The sequence below is a fragment of the Eriocheir sinensis genome, chromosome 47, assembly GCF_024679095.1.
Source record: "Eriocheir sinensis breed Jianghai 21 chromosome 47, ASM2467909v1, whole genome shotgun sequence".
Taxonomy (NCBI): Eukaryota; Metazoa; Arthropoda; class Malacostraca; order Decapoda; family Varunidae; genus Eriocheir; species Eriocheir sinensis.
In genome coordinates this window covers 7,185,342-7,201,168 of record NC_066555.1, presented here as the reverse complement: position 1 = coordinate 7,201,168, position 15,827 = coordinate 7,185,342, and the positions used below count along the sequence as shown (strand labels likewise).

The 15,827-nt window shown below is 43.4% G+C and overlaps 2 protein-coding genes across 10 annotated transcripts; one reads left to right on the top strand and one right to left on the bottom strand.

Annotated features, from left to right (window-relative positions):
• The first annotated feature begins 970 nt into the window (after positions 1 to 970).
• On the top strand, positions 971 to 14,980 carry LOC126981330 (oxidoreductase HTATIP2-like). 6 transcript variants are annotated; one of them, XR_007733904.1, is made up of 6 exons: positions 6,071 to 6,200; positions 6,943 to 7,213; positions 8,374 to 8,557; positions 8,809 to 8,921; positions 9,155 to 10,890; positions 11,004 to 14,980. XR_007733904.1 is itself a non-coding variant. In XM_050832329.1 (5 exons), the coding sequence occupies exons 2-5, from the start codon at positions 7,010 to 7,012 to the stop codon at positions 9,323 to 9,325; spliced, it is 672 nt and encodes a 223-aa protein (XP_050688286.1). In that variant the 5' UTR covers positions 971 to 1,059; positions 6,943 to 7,009; the 3' UTR covers positions 9,326 to 14,980. The 6 variants fall into 6 exon arrangements, 4 of the variants coding, with proteins under 4 accessions (XP_050688286.1, XP_050688288.1, XP_050688285.1 ...); XR_007733903.1 differs by having other exon boundaries at positions 9,155 to 13,101; positions 13,195 to 14,980; XM_050832329.1 differs by lacking the exon at positions 6,071 to 6,200 and adding an exon at positions 971 to 1,059 and having other exon boundaries at positions 9,155 to 14,980.
• On the bottom strand, positions 1,599 to 6,140 carry LOC126981329 (mucin-3A-like). Of its 4 annotated transcripts, none has more exons than XM_050832326.1 (3): positions 6,021 to 6,140; positions 3,157 to 4,547; positions 1,599 to 3,000 (listed from the first exon to the last, which is right to left on the bottom strand). In XM_050832326.1, exons 2-3 carry the CDS (start codon positions 4,540 to 4,542, stop codon positions 2,494 to 2,496), a joined length of 1,893 nt encoding a protein of 630 aa, XP_050688283.1. In that variant the 5' UTR covers positions 4,543 to 4,547; positions 6,021 to 6,140; the 3' UTR covers positions 1,599 to 2,493. The 4 variants fall into 4 exon arrangements, with proteins under 4 accessions (XP_050688283.1, XP_050688284.1, XP_050688281.1 ...); XM_050832327.1 differs by having other exon boundaries at positions 1,599 to 3,468; positions 3,625 to 4,547; XM_050832324.1 differs by having other exon boundaries at positions 1,599 to 4,547.
• Positions 14,981 to 15,827: the final 847 nt, after the last annotated feature.

The window sequence follows — 15,827 nt, the reverse complement described above, 5'->3', positions numbered from 1 at the left end:
TATCAGATGATACTGAATCATAAGTTAATATGGAAGTGACAAAATGTATGCTGTAATTGCTGTTATATATTGAATGTGTGTGAGTGTGTGTATGTGATTGATTGATTGATAGTTTATTGTTGCAAGTAAAACAACAAAGGAGAAGGGATGTGTGTGTGTGTTAAGGGCGAATACAGGGTAATATTCGCAACTCGAGCTGGCATCACTGCATCAGGGAGTGCCGTTACAAAGGCGAAACTCCCGTCGGTCAACAGTTATCAACTCGCCCGCAACAGCCTGATTGATTGATTGATTGATAGCTTATTGTTGCAGGTAAACAACAAGGGAGAAGGGAGGAACATGCCATCCCAACCCCCAGGCAGGACAGAGTGTGATTATACAACTATTAGTACATGTGTAGGTAGCACCATGAAATTAAAAAGATACAATGGTAGGAAGGATTGATAGTTTATTGTTGCAGGTAAACAACAAGGGCCTTACGAGGAAGAAGAGGACGACACCATTGGAAAACTTTTATTTGAAAATGAACACACCGAACAAACAAAAACAACAGTACACAAGTTTTGGACAATAAGAGAAAAAAGAATGAAAGAAAAAGGAAAACAATAGACCCAGACTCTAGTGCTTGGGCAATGTTCTCCGTCCCCACATTTTATTGTCTTATTGTCCAGGGGGAGGTACTGTCCCCTCCCTTGTTGTGCTTTCCTTCCTACCATTGTATCTTTTTAATTTCATGGTGCTACCTACACATGTATTAATAGTTGTATAATCTCACTCTGTCCTGCCTGGGGGTTGGGATGGCATGTTCCTCCCTTCTCCCTTGTTGTTTACCTGCAACAATAAACTATCAATCAATCAGTAGACACATCAGGGAGTGCCGTTACAAAGGCAAAACTCCCGACCGACTACTACTACTACTACTACTACTAAAACACAGGAGAGAAGAGCGTGACAGGCTGACAGCCACCAGTCCAGCACAGCCACGCCGCGTGCAAGCAGTGGTCCTCCTTGACGTGATCCAAGCCAACAGTACGAGGGCGTCCCTTGCGCGGCCCAACAGTGAGTACACCGCAACACGACGCCAGCCTTCAGCTTTACTTGTCATTCATGAGGGGAGGATGTGTCACTACTTTCGTTGTTGTCAAATTAAAAGTTTCCCCCCAAGATTTAGTTGTTACCAGTGAATAGAGAATGGCAAGGTGAATTGAAATGGCTGTCCTTCCGCCAGTATTTACCGAGGCTGAAGTGTTGTTGTAAGTATCTACAGTGTCACCTCTCTCAGTGGTGCGCAAAACAATATTTCTGGCACGTATTAAGGTTAATTTTTGGTGTAAAGCAGCCTTTGAATGAAACCACTTTTCTTAGTAAGTTTTGATGCATTTTGTATTAATCTGCTAACGCTTGTCTCACTCATAAATCTTTATTTGTTTGTTTGTTTCCCCTCTTCCAAAAATTAGTGATTCCTGCAAAACAAATAATGCAAATCAATAGCAAAACCAAATCAGATTCACCAATTCAGTAAGCTTCAAATTCATGTTCAGAGTTGTATTGTTAATTCACTCTTCAAATATATCTGTGTCTTCAATGAAATGTTCACAATGGGTTCAGTAAGTTTCTTGTTGTCAAATACATTCTTGTCTGTTTGTTTACAATTATCAGCTGAGCAGCTACTTGTAGTTATAATCATTTTTATTACCTGATTTTAATCACCTGATTTTTATAGAAAGAAGCATGTGCTGGCCAAAGTGTGGTAAGGGTCTGGGGCAGGTACAGAAGTATGGTGTCTGCTGGACTGAGTATTGTAAATGTCTGTGAATGGGCCACTCCCCTGGACTGTAATGATTTCTGATTCCCAGACAAGTGCTCCGGGAAATTGAGTCGAGTGTGCCTACAAAATACAATAAAAATCCCGATTTGCTATTTTGCTTACATGGCATAGGGGCAGGCAGACTAGTCCACCCAAGTGGCTCAGATCTAAGCAAAAAATGCAGCTTTGCGCATCACATGACTGTCCTCGCTCATTTTACTGGCTGGCATCATGTCCCATACTTCTGGCTGATTGGCTGAGAGCGAAAGGTGCAGTGCGCCAGAAATCTCTTTGAATTTGGGCCACTTGTTGGCTGGGGTTTGTTGTGCGTTGGACTATTTTAAATGTGTTACAGTAATTTAAAAAAAAAAAATACTTGTCCACAAAATGCCACATTGGACATGATATGATCTGGACAAACACACATTGGATGCGAGGGCACTGTACTTCACTGGTGTTCCTTTGGCATTCCCTTGCTGCTGCTGCTGTTGGTATTGGACTCAAATAGTTTGTGACAGTGTTTTCACCTTCTAGGCGGCTGGCCCTGGGACATAGAGGTATTGATGAGTGATGACCCTTGGATGGTGGTGTTTGTTGTTGCTTAGGTTCTTCTCAAAGTGCTCAATGGCCACTGCTGCATTTTATTGAGGCTGAGGTGCTGATTGTGGATTTGCTGATGGACTTACTTAGGGGTGTATTGTCCTGAGGCTGATGTCCAGTAGGCCAGGCTGCTCTGCAGTGCCAAGACCAGTGTCTTGGTGGATACTCTGCTGCATTATGTCGAGGCTGATGTTTTGTTGGCCATGCTGCTGTGATGTTCTAATATTCACATTCTGTTGGAAGCACTGTTGTGGTGTGCTGGAAGTGACATTTTGTTGGCCTCTCGGCTCTGCAGTGCCAAAACTGATGTTCAATAGGATGCCCTGCTGTGTTGTGAGGGGGCCGATATCCTGTCGGGCATTCTGCTCTGCTGTGCCAAGACCAATGTTCTGTTGCAAGGGCTGCTGTGTTGTGCGGAGGCTGATGTCTTGTCGAGCACTCTGCTCTGTTGTGTCAAGACCAGTGTTCTGTTGGAAGCGTTGCTGTATTGTGCGGAGGCTGATGTCCTGTCGGGCACTCTGCTCTGCTATGGCAAGACCAATGTTCTGTTGGATGCTCTGCTCTGTTGTGCTGAGGCTGATATTTTGTTTGACCTGCTGCTGTGATGCTCTAAGACTGACATTCTGTTGGAAGCGCTGTTGTGTTGTGCTGGAAGTAACATTTTGTTGGGTGTCCTGTTGTGCTGTCCCAAGACCAATGTTCTGTTGGATGCTCTGCTGTGTTGTGCTGAGGCTGATATTTTGTTTGACCTGCTGCTGTGATGCTCTAAGACTGACATTCTGTTGGAAGCGCTGTTGTGTTGTGCTGGAAGTAACATTTTGTTGGGTGTCCTGTTGTGCTGTCCCAAGACCAATGTTCTTTTGGACGCTCTGCTGTGTTGTGCTGAGGCTGGTGTTTTGTTTGACACGCTGCTGTGGTGTACTAATACTGACATTCTGTTGGAAGCGCAGTTGTGTTGTGCTGGAAGTGACATTCTGTTGGGTGCCCTGCTCTGCTGTGCCAAGACCATTTTTTTGTTGGATGTGTTGCAGTGCTGTGCTGAGGCTGGTGTTCTGTTTGACCTGCTGCTGGGATGTTCTAAGACTGACATTCTCTTGGAAGTGCTGTTGTGTTGTGCTGGAAGTGATATTCTGTTTGGCGCTCTGCTCTGCTGTGCCAAGAACAGTGTTCTTTTGGACACTCTGCTGTGTTGTGCTGAGGCTCGTGTTCTGTTTGACACGCTGCTGTGGTGTACTAAGGTTGACATTCTGTTGGAAGCGCTGTTTTGTTGTGCTGGAAGTGACATTTTGTTGGGCGCCCTGCGCAGCTGTGCCAACATCAACGTTTTGCTGGGTATGCTGCTGTGTTGTGCTGAGGCTGGTGTTCTGTTTGACACGCTGCTGTGGTGTACTAAGGTTGACATTCTGTTGGAAGCGCTGTTGTGTTGTACTACCAGCGATATTCTGTTGGGCACCCTGCTCTTCTTTGCCAAGACTAATGTTCTTTTGGATGCTCTGCTGTGTTGTGCTGAGGCTGGTGTTCTGTTTGACACGCTGCTGTGGTGTACTAAGGTTGACATTCTGTTGGAAGCGCTGTTTTGTTGTGCTGGAAGTGACATTCTGTTGGGTGCCCTGTTCTGCTGTACCAAGAACAGTGTTTTGCTGGATGTGTTGCAGTGCTGTGCTGAGGCTGGTGTTCTGTTTGACACGCTGCTGTGTTGTACTAAGACTAACATTCTCTTGAAAGCGCTGTTGTGTTGTGCTGGAAGTGACTTTCTGTTGGGCGCCTTGCTCTGCTGTGCCAAGACCAGTGTTCTTCTGGATGTGTTGCAGTTTTGAGCTGAGGCTGGTGCTCTGCTGGATGTGCTGTAAGGCTGCACTGAGACTGACGCTCTGTTGCAGACTCTTTCGTGCTGTACTGAGGCTGATTTTCTGGAGGGCAGGGTGCTGTGATATGCCAAGGCTGATGTTCTGGAAGGCAGGGAGCTGTATTGGGATGAGGCTAATGTTCTGCTGTGTTGGGCTGGTGGTGGGTGTTCTGGTGAAGCTGGTGTTCACTGGTGTTGGGGCGGTGATTGCTTTAGTGGTGCCAGTACTCAGGGGCTGTAGGGGTGAAGTGGCTTGGGCGTTGCTAGCACCTGATTGCCCGTTATCCATTTTACCTGTGGAAAAGAATGACCACTGAGCTGCATATTACATGAAAAGATGAGAAGAAAACCTTTCATTTGCATAATAATGTAGAAAGAACGGATAAATCTATCTGTATCTACTTTGACATTTGTTCTTTGTAAATACCTCAGGGAGAGGGGGTTCCACATCAGAGGAGTCTCCATTTGCTTGTATTCATACACTCCATCCTTGCATACTCTCTTCAATCCTCTTCTTCTCTCAACTATTCTACCACATTGACTTCCCACTTTTCTTGGGGTTCTCCTTTTGTACTTAACCCGGTAGCAGCGACAGACCAAATTTGTGGCTTACAGTGTAGCAGCGACGGGCCAGATTTGTGCCATGATATAAACCCCCCAAAATAGAAGATATATAATCTGATCACAAATGGTTTGATATATATTATGAAATGTTTTGTGTGAGGGGCGATTTTTCTCATTTTCTCGCTTGGAGAGACCATTAAGAAACATGATCCCTGCTGCTACCGGGTTAAAGCATCAACCATACTCAGGTATACTTTCATTATCATTTAAATTGAGTTCATATGTATAGAGATAATCCTCGAGTTATGATGTATGCAAATTACAACCAGGCCAATAATACAGAAAGCCCTCGAGTTACGACGTATGTGACTTACAACTGCTCACACTTGCGACCAGCCCAGTCATATTAGAAATACTAGGTTTAGTAATGAATTTACATTCAAATATCCTGTCATGGGTAGGGGAGCAGTTTGTTTACACAGTTGCTGCTCTTCCTAACCCTCCCCCTCCCCCCCTATTCCCTGCCACTGTCCTTATATGCTGACCCAGCTGGGGTGTGGTAAGGCAGGAGGGGGGAAGGCTGGGTGGACCCACACATCCGCGAAAATTAAAAAATACATATGATAATACCGATGAACCTAATTAACGTAGGTATATAGTTTTTTTACTGTATATGTTATCTGCACAGTACACTTGGCAATGGACTGCAGGGCACTGAGGCTGGCACGTTGGCAGTGGGGCCCTGCGGGGGTGCCGTATTCTTACAGGTACAGGTAATATTTTACAAGTGTGCCAATAGAATCATCCACTGATAATGTTTTTGTAATGGTCCCTCTGTTTGTTTGTTTGTTTGCCTCTTAGCAAAATATCTCAGAATGGGTTAAAATATATCTCAAGCTGATTAACTTCAAAGGGATTGAATTACCTGGAGTGGCCTTATGGGAAAACTTATCTGTTTCACATTGAGTTTTTTTCCCAGTGTAGATTGCAATCTAGAAGAATTGCATACTACAAATTTGCCTGTTTATTTACCTGAGCTTGAATCCCCTTAGTCGTAACAGTGAATGGCGGGACAGACCAGAGGATGCTCGTCCAGAGAGGTGTAATTAGAAGCTTTACCTGTCATCAACCCGTATGTAGAGTTACAAGAGCATTCTAAAGGTCATACTAGATAAGATTAGCAGACCATATCATATCAATTACCTTATTTCTTGGGATTTACCATTGGAGACTATATCTTTCTAATGTACCCTTGCCACTCACTCCCTGCTCTCCACCGCCACACTATCTTCCTTTTTACTCTGCCACCTGCCTTTCTTATTTACTCATGGCCTTCTCCTTTCTTCTACAAGCGCCCATCCTCTCCTATGGCACCCTTCATTTGTACGTATGATATCATTTCCTGTGGCACTTTGTTTTTTCAAGTACCTATCACACTCTTATCTCTCCCCCAATACTCATATCTTCGCATATTCCTGGTAGTCTCCGTTTTTTTATCCATGTTATTCCTTAATTTGTTTGAGGGAATACTCTTAATTTTTACTCCTGGGACTTCATTTTCCTTACCCATGGCCTCTTCCTTATCCCTAGTGTGGCCCATCCATAGTTACTGATGCTTTTATTGATATCTTTATTTATTTATATATTTATTTTTTCACATTATGGCCTATAGTGCTGGTAGACTTTCTTTTAGGGACCTGGTGGTTGGCCATTGTTCATCATGGTGCAGGCAAGTGTTTATGGTAGTGCCATCTATTCTTGGCTCATGCTGCCCCCCAGAGCTCATTCTTGATTTACTTGGAGAGTTCTTCTAGGGTCCAGGTTGATAGGTGGTCTTCAGGACAGCAGGGCGGAGTGGGCAAAAATGAGCGGCTTTTCCGATACCCTACCCCCCTGTCCACCCAGCAGTGAATGGGTACCAGGTATTAATCGGGGGTTGTGTCCCGTCTCCTGGGATCTGTTCCCTTCTCCTATAATTCCTTCCCCCTCCTGTCTCTCTCCGGCATATGACCACAGATGTTGCGCCGGCTAAACGAAACTTTCCAAACTTTCTCTCTTTGCTAATTCTATGAGAAAAGCATCTTAGTGGACTATAGCATCATAAAACCTTGCCTTCTTCACACAGACTCAGCCTCCTCTAGAAACAAGGGGGACGCACGATCCAGGACTCAGCAGCGGCAGTGTGAGGCATCATGAGTGGGCTGGTGGCACTGGTGCTGGGGGGTTCAGGGGAGGTGGGACAGGAGCTGGTGCGGGAGCTGATCAATCACCCGTCCTTCTCTCGTGTTGTCCTGATAACCCGCCGGCAGCTGGAACTCAAATCAGACAAGACAGAACAGCGGCTTGTGGACTTTGACAAGCTAGATGACCACAAGGAGGCTTTTGAAGGAGCTCAGGTGACTATGAGGTGGACTGTTGATGAAGTTCTTGTTGTAATGGAGCAGGTTATGACTCACAGTAAGTTACATAGATTCAGATACAGCAAAGACATTGGCAAGAAACTATTTGGTACAGGTTGAGAATCCCATATCCAAAATTCCTGGGACTGAAAGTGTTGTGGATTTTGGAATATGCAGGCCCTTTTCACTTGGGGTGAGTGAGTATTGGAGCGGGAGAGTTGGAAGTAGCAGGATTGAATGTGCAGAGAGGGAGTGCCAGAATAGGGAGAGATGGAGACGATTCTGCCACGGCCACCCCCTGGAGGGAAGTTCCAGCGAGGGAGCAAGGCATTGGAGATATAGCTAGATAGGTATTAGTTAGGATATGGGATGGCATAAAGATGACCTTTAGTGGACAGTTGTATGAAGCAAGGTTGTAGGAGTGGCAAACAAGTAGCATGGGACTGGGGGAGCAACATTGTGGCAGGCTCTAGAGTTCTTAAACTTTTTGCTGCCACGCCCCTCCAGCAATGGGTCCTTCCCTTCACGCCCCCTGCATATATAGTAAAAATTACGTATTTTGAGATAACAATGGAGTAAAGGGGGGAAAAAAGTCAGCTTCTCCACAGGTCGTAACAAATAAGCGGGTTTTCTGTGTTTTCAATGCCCCGAATTTCGCGATCCTCGAGTTTAGCGCTTTACCTTCGGAAAGAAGCAAGCGCAAAACTCAAGAGGGTACTGTATGCTGAACCCTGGTATGGCACAGACTTTTCAATGAGTCTTCCTGTATTGTAGGAGTACATGAAGCTGCTTCCACCAAGGACTGCTCTGTATCTCATTTTCAATTTTGCACCTAAATCCCCAGTCCTGGCCTTTATTCTTTCATCCATCCATCCAACCATATACTATACAGCTATGGTTGCATCTTACACCACTGTCTCACAATGACACCAATATCAAAACTCATCTCCCATATAACTTACCAGTTGCAGAACCATGATCGTACACTCAACTTATCAATCCCATGCACTTGCACAGAGGCTATCCTTCTTCAGGTACCTTTCAACTATTGCTGTCAGTGCATCTACAATCATATCGATTATTTTTGCCATTCTGTCTTGTGTGCCATAGGGAAACAGGTAGAAAAACAGTGTGGCATGAGTCTTGTCTTCCCCCAGATAGCATTTTGTTGTCTGGGCACCACGCGGGGGAAGGCTGGGGCCAAGGGGTTTGTGCAAGTGGACCGAGACTACGTGGTCCATGCTGCCCGCCTGCTGAAGGAAGCTGCCTGCCCTCACTTCAACTTGGTTACATACAGCGGTGCCAACAAAAACTCCTTCTTCCTCTACCCCAAAACTAAAGGTTAGGCCGTGCTGATTGTATATGTGTTTCTGATGATAGTAAATACAAAAAACTAATACTATGTAGGCTACGCTAGAGGGAGAGAGAGAGAGGGGTGGATGGTTTGGGAGGGTTTGGGAAAGCTGAAAATAGAGACAAAAGGGAGAGGGAGGGTAGTGTGAAGTGTGTCAGAATAATTGATACCTATATGAGTTTTGTTTGTTTGCTCTTGTTGTTATATTCCCTGAGTCATTCTCTTGCCTCCTTTGCAGGTGAAGCCGAGGCAATGGTCACAGAGCTCAACTTCCCTCGACTGTCCATCTTCCGACCTGCGTTGCTCCTCTGTGAACGCCAGGAGTCAAGGCCCATGGAAAAGGTTGCTCAGGTGGGGTCTTACTTTAATATCGTCATGGTAAATTGTGGTAAATGAAATGTGATACTGAAATAGATTTGCTGATCCACAGATAGTGAATGGTAAATGCAACATCCACTCTGTTCAAATTTCCCAAAAACCTCCCAGACTCCACAATTTTATCCATATTTCTCAAGTCTGGAAAATTAAGAAAATACTCGATTCATATTCACGTATTCAGGATCTCATAGCAGGTGTTGTTCCAGATTGTTGTCCGAGGGTTTGACTGGCGGAACAAGATTAGCGTTGGGACAGACACTGTAGCGAGGGCCATGATTATCAACGCCTTAGAGCCTCAGTCACCCTCCAAGTCTGAGGAGGAGTGCAAAGTAGAGATCTTTCAAAACAATGACATACTGCGCCTTGGCATTGACTGATGGATGGCTGCAACACGGAGGATGTGGTGCCTGTGCTGTGCCTGTGCTTGGTTGTTGAGTGATCTTGGTGATGTCTTCGTTTGCACATTATGTTGGTATGTATTCTGATGCACTGACACTTCTTCCAGGCATCTTGAATATTGAGTTTTACCTTCAAGCAGATTATTATGTTTGGTGACAGTTTTGTTGTTTATTTTTATCTCTCGTCTTCATTTTCACTTCTCTCTGTTAACCTGGTAGCTGCGGGGATCATGTTTCTTAAAGGCCCCTCTAAGCGAGAAAAAGGAGAAAAAAAATCATCATTCACGCAGACCATTTCATAATGATATATATCAACGCATTTGTGATCAGTTTATGCATCATCTGTTTTGGGGGGGTTTATATCATGGCAAAAATTTAGCCCGTCGCTGGTACACGGTAAAGCCACAAATTTGGCCCGTCGCTGGTACACGGTAAAGCCACAAATTTAGCCCGTCGCTGGTACACGGTAAAGCCACAAATTTGGCCTGTCGCTGCTACCGGGTTAAGGTTTGAAAAATTCTTCTGTTATTTTCTTTTTTTGTCTTGTAATCCTCATATTGTTTCACAGTATCATTTGGGACAATATGGAGATACTTGATTGCACAAATTAACTCGGTGGACTTTTTGTGTTGTTATCTACTTTATTTACATGTATGCTCCTTCAGTAGTTGTGACCTTATGTGTAGAGAAGGCAGGTTGTATAAGACTTACCCATTGTGTCTTAAGATATTGGCCAGTGCCCGGTAACTAGTCCATGAGGGTTCAAATGCATCCATTCCATATTTATTCCATTCATCTGGTTTATTAATTAAGAGAACTCTTTGGTTGGTATTACAAGACACTTTCGCTTCTCACATCAGCTATTTCTAAAGGTCAAAGAGGGGGTCAGTCGGGTTCTAATGAGTGTTTCTTGGGGTTCACGGTACAGAAGAAGGGTCGCAATACCACCAGGGTCATAAAACTACTCCTGGAAATGCCCACAACTCCTACGAAAGCCTTGTCAATTATGTGTTCTTGGGCGGCGAAATGTCTTGTGATACGACCCTTTCAGTTCATATTACCGAGAAACTAATTTTCATATAACACTAATAGATTGGTTACCTCAGGCAAATGTATCATTATTTACAATTTTACATACTTCTTTGCCAGGTAACTTTCATTATAAAATCTAGACGTGGACATTGAAAAGTGCTATTAGGAATGTGATCATGAGCCAGAATCCTTCATAAACACACTAGGATGTAAGACCCTGGGCCAGTCTTATAGTCTGGTACAGCACGTTTGTAAGCTCCCCAACCAAACACAAAACACAACGAAAATTCCTTGTATATTTTTTTTTTTATTTATTTATTTATTTATTTTTTTATTTTTATTTTTTTTACAGCAGAAGAGTCAGTTCAAGGGCATAAAAAAATGGTAACAAATGTGAAGAAAAAACACTATACAAGGAATTTTTGTCATGTTTTGTGTTTGGTTGGGGAGCTTACAAACGTGCTGGACTGGAGTGTAAGACTGGCCCCCTGTCTACTTCCCTGGTGGTTGAGGTGCTACACATCATGCATTTGGTACTTTTATGGTTTGTGTTTGGTTGGGGAGCTTACAAACGTGCTGAACTGGACTGTAAGACTGGCCCCTGTCTACTTCCCTGGTGGTTGAGGTGCTACACATCATGCATTTGGTACTTTTATATGGTTGTGTGCATTTTGACGTCAGGATCCAAGGCATTGAGCGTATATATGTGATATATGGTTAGTGATTCACTATTTGTACTAGTGTTGTTTCAGCTCCTGCATTATGTCTTGGTTGTGAAAGAAGTTGCCTGAATTATTTGTAACTTTTCAGGGACCCGGAAGTTATCATGGTTTCCTTCTTTTGTCTGTTTTTGATATTTGTTTACTTACCTTTTATCCAGTCTTGCTTACCACTAATAGAGGTCTATAACTAGGAGGGAGAAGAGGGTATTGGCACACTTTTCCAAATGTTCTCCTCTTCCAGGTAATATGCAAAAAATGACCAGTATATATATTTAGATATTTTTTTGTCTGTGATATAATTCATTGTTAACAATTAATCCTTAAGTCCAGCATAAATTCTCAAACGTCTTATTTTCCTATTTTCCTATTGCTCTTAAGAATTGTGCTTCCATACTTAAACTGTGCAGTCAAACTCTTGCCTCTGCCTACCAACAGCTGTCTTTTCTTCCAGCTGGAAATACACGTACATACAACTTCTGCCTAAAAAGGATGGCCACTCTAACCCCTTAAATTCATATCCTGCCTCTTTTTAAGCTTTAAGAAACCATCCTTCTCAGGAAATTTCTTAAGCATCTATCAACTTTTAATCTTTCGTCTGATTATATCAGTATGGGTTCCACAAAGGGCATCATCCTGGTGATGTTTTTGCCTTTTAAAGTGATCGTTGGTCATCCTCTCTTTTCATTTCAAGGAAACTATTGCTGTTGCCTCAGACATCATGGAATCTCTCAACAGAGTGTGGCACAAATTTTTACTAGCTAAACAACCCTCCCACAAACTCTATTCTCTGTACTCTTATCTTGTTCCAGTCTGGTTGATTTGTTTTTTGCTGCAGTAAATGGTTACGGTTTTGATCCTATAAACAGTGGTCTTCCACAGGAATCTGGTCTCTCAGCCACTCTTTCACTTGGAGTGTCTCTTGTATCAAGCAAAGTTAGGGTGCCTCTCACTAAGTAAAAAAACAGTTTTAATGGTAGCAGGAGTGTCTTGGTTCTTTATCTCAGACTAATTCATGGCTGTGTGGCTCCTGACTTTCCCAACATTCCTAGTTGCTCTGAACATGTCTGACTACAGACCTCTAACAATTCTTTCAGTCTTATCTAAAGTTATGTCCACATGTTTTGCTAGGTTTATGGAAAGTTCTGGTTTGTTTTTATCTTGCCATGTGCACACAGAAAAATCAGGGCACCACTTATACACTTGTGATGATTATTTATGAACATCAATCATCACTGAATGAAGGATCTGAAGCCTACGGGTAGTCTTTTCTGCAGCATTTGATCATGTCAACCATAATGGCCTCCTGTTAGCACTTTGTAGTATAGGGTGTCCTGTTCTCTGAAGTGAGCCAGTTTTTGAGGGATCACACTCATTGTATCTGTGTGGACAGTAGTTATAGTGTGCCTGAGGGAAGTGAGTTGGGTCCTTTGCTGATCATTACTTATGCTGAAGATTCTCACCAATAATAGCTTTTTAAATAGCATTTTTGACAATAACACAAGTTAGAGTAAATTCCAAGTGTTTACAATTGCTTTTGGATTTTTTCAAATAACAGATATTTTTCTGGAAGTGAGTGTCTTGGCCCATCTTATATTTACTGCCATCTTGATGATTTTGGGCCGCTTTCACAGTCACTTTGTTTGTTTTGATCGTTACCAATGGCGGCGATCGACGCTATAGTTTTCCACGTGAAACTGGCCTATGGAGTAGTGGTGGCTGCAGAGGAAGCGAGAGGTGTTGAGAGTGTGTGGTAAGGTGCGGGGCTAGGCTAACCCAACAGCTGCCACTACCCCATAGGCCAGTTTTAAGTGGAAATACTATAGCGGCGATCGCCACCATTGGTAACGATCAAAACAAACAAAATGACCGTGAAAGCGACTCATAGTCATCAAACTTGTTCCCTGGCCAAGCATTCACTAAGCTCTTACAATATTGTATGCAACTCCTACAATGCTGTAAACTTGTAACCCTGTTCACAAAGCACTACAACATTCTCTGGAGGTTGTACCCAAGGCTCTTACAATATTGTATGCAACTCCTACAATGCTGTAAACTTGCAACCCTGTCCACAAAGCACTACAACATTCTCTGGAGGTTGTACCCAAGGGTGCAAATAATGTATATCTGTGAAGGCAATTAAGTCTTACAACATCTCTCAGGTTTACACAAATGGCATTATAATTAGGGTTTCCCAACAACAAAATGCATGGAAGAATGTCTCAAAATAAATCCCTCCATTACAGTGACTGCAAAAGGTATAAAGTGCCCACCATAGAAATCAATGAGAAAATGTGCCTTAATGTTTTTGCACTTTGCTTATAACAGTCTCGCAACTGACCCAAACCATCATGTTTATCAATTATCAATGTTCAGGCACACCAGGAAAACAAGACAACCCTCAGTTCCTGCCTCAGTGCTCTTTGATCTTCCTGAGAGTACACCTGTGCTGCTTGCTCTTGTACTGCTACCCTTTACACCTGTCCCCTCTTATTTGCAGGGTTAGGGGACATGGCCCCCTTGGGAATACAAGAAATTCTTGAATGTTTGGCTTGCTCCCCCCAAGCCTCTAGACTTACAAAAATCAGTGGCAGCATTTTACACAAACTGTACCTAATAAGCATTTCTGTTTAGGTCAAGTGTATTGATTTCTTGTTGCTTGATCCTCTCACTTTGCTGGATCTTTTTCATTTTAAATGTCTATCATATACTTTTATTCCTTTTATCTTTAACTGCGTCGTAGTTTATTGACTCTTAGGTGTGTTGGGCTTATAGACTGTAACTTAAAATATTTGTGCTCCTTAGGCCAATATTGTATGCAACTCCTACAATGCTGTAAACGTGCGTTGTATTGTTTGATAATAATGGCAATAATGATAATATTAAGAATACTTATATTGACTAAGACTTTGCCTGCTCACTGCACATTTCCTGCCTCTCCTTTACAGTTCAGAGGTTTCTGGTTACAGGCCAGTGTCCTCTCACATTGTAGTTGTAGGAGCCTAGAGATGCTGAGCCATTGCTGCATACAAGATGCAAACACTGATTAACTCACCAAATGGGTGCATCACTATATTAGGAGGGCACTGCACTGTTGTTGGCACTAGAGACCAGAGCTCTTATTCCCTCCCAATTTTCAATTGAGTCACAGTTTAGCAGCTTTGTGAACCTTATTGGGGGCACCATAAGAAACTAAGAAATACAGAAAGTGTCTAAGTGTGTGGTGGCCCAAAACAAAATGCTCAGCTGTTGGCTAGTTTACGTGACAGCATTAGGCCACAGCACTTCTGTGGTTTGTTTTCTTCAAAGTGCTTTTGGGCCTCCTATAAACACCTTTCCCTGCACAACACACTGGCCAAGTTGAAACTGTTTTACTGATTATCTTGTATCAGATAAACATTTTCTCCTCAGTTCATGAGGTACAAAGGGGCCAGTGAGGAAGGAACTAACTGCTATCAGGATGGTTAGTTGGGTGCTTACTCCGAGGCCAGTGCAGGGGTCTTGTGTGTGTGGTGTGGTACAGCTATGCATTATTAATTTACCTGCAGGGTGAACCTGTAAGTTTTAGCTAGACTTTCACATTGTTTGTGTTGACTAGTCAACACTTCCTGGCCCAGTCCAGGCATTACCTTCAGACTACCAGGCCACATGTACTCTTCTACCCAAACACCTGTTCTCTACCATTGTATCCATCAGGCTTGAGGCCCTCATGGATGCCTCCCTTGTGGACCAGGGGACAGGTGGCCTGGCTCCTGTACCTTACATAGTCTGTGGGTTGAGTCCTAACCACATTATGACAAAAAAGCATGAGACTAATGCATTGACAAGGAGAACCAGTTATTGTTTGTTGTATCTTTACTAGCCCATAAAAATATGATTGATATGAATAGTTTATTTGCTACCCCTTCCCCTTTATAGAAGTGTGAATATGATGGGGTAAAGAAGTAGTATAAGAAAGAGCATGATCCTCCTAACTCATGTGCAGGCAAGTGGTTCAGTACAGTAGGTAGGCGGTGGCTGAACAGATAGCAAGACGGCCCCGCGTTCAGTCCCTGACCAGTGCCACCAAGCTGGGATTTTTCAGCCACCGCCGAATGGCTTAAAACTACCCACATGCTGTCCAGAAGACCACCTATCAACCTGGACTCTAGATTCTAGGATTAAAGATGAGCTCCGGGAGGGCAGCATGAGCCAATGCAAGATGGCGCCACTATAAACACTCGCCTGCGCCAGAACGGGCTGGGCCGACCATCAGGGCCCACCGGGAAGAAGCCTACAGTACGATATTGTTCTTCAGGCACAGTAATTGTACCCTTTTCTTTTTTCCTGCCAAGATACACATTAAAGGAGTCGGTCATTTTCTTCATGTTTTCATCTGTGTAATGAAGAACCACTCTTGCATGTGTCAACAGCTGAAAAGTCTCTTCTATAATTTTGTTAATGTGTTTTCAGGTGGCAAATTATCATAGGTTAACACTCCCAGGTCCTTCTCTTTCACTTTGTGATACTGTAATTTCCTATTGAATAATTCCATGATGACCTTTTTGTAGGTTGTGTGTATGTACTTGAGGGATGACGGAAACACAGAAGTCTCTTTAAGTAAGTTCTATTCTAGTGAAAACGAGTACAGGCAGTTACTCCACTCTGTCAAGGTGCTCTACACGCACCTGTAACTGCCTGTTCTCATTTTCACTAGAATAGAACCTACTTAAGAGACTCCTGTGTTTCCG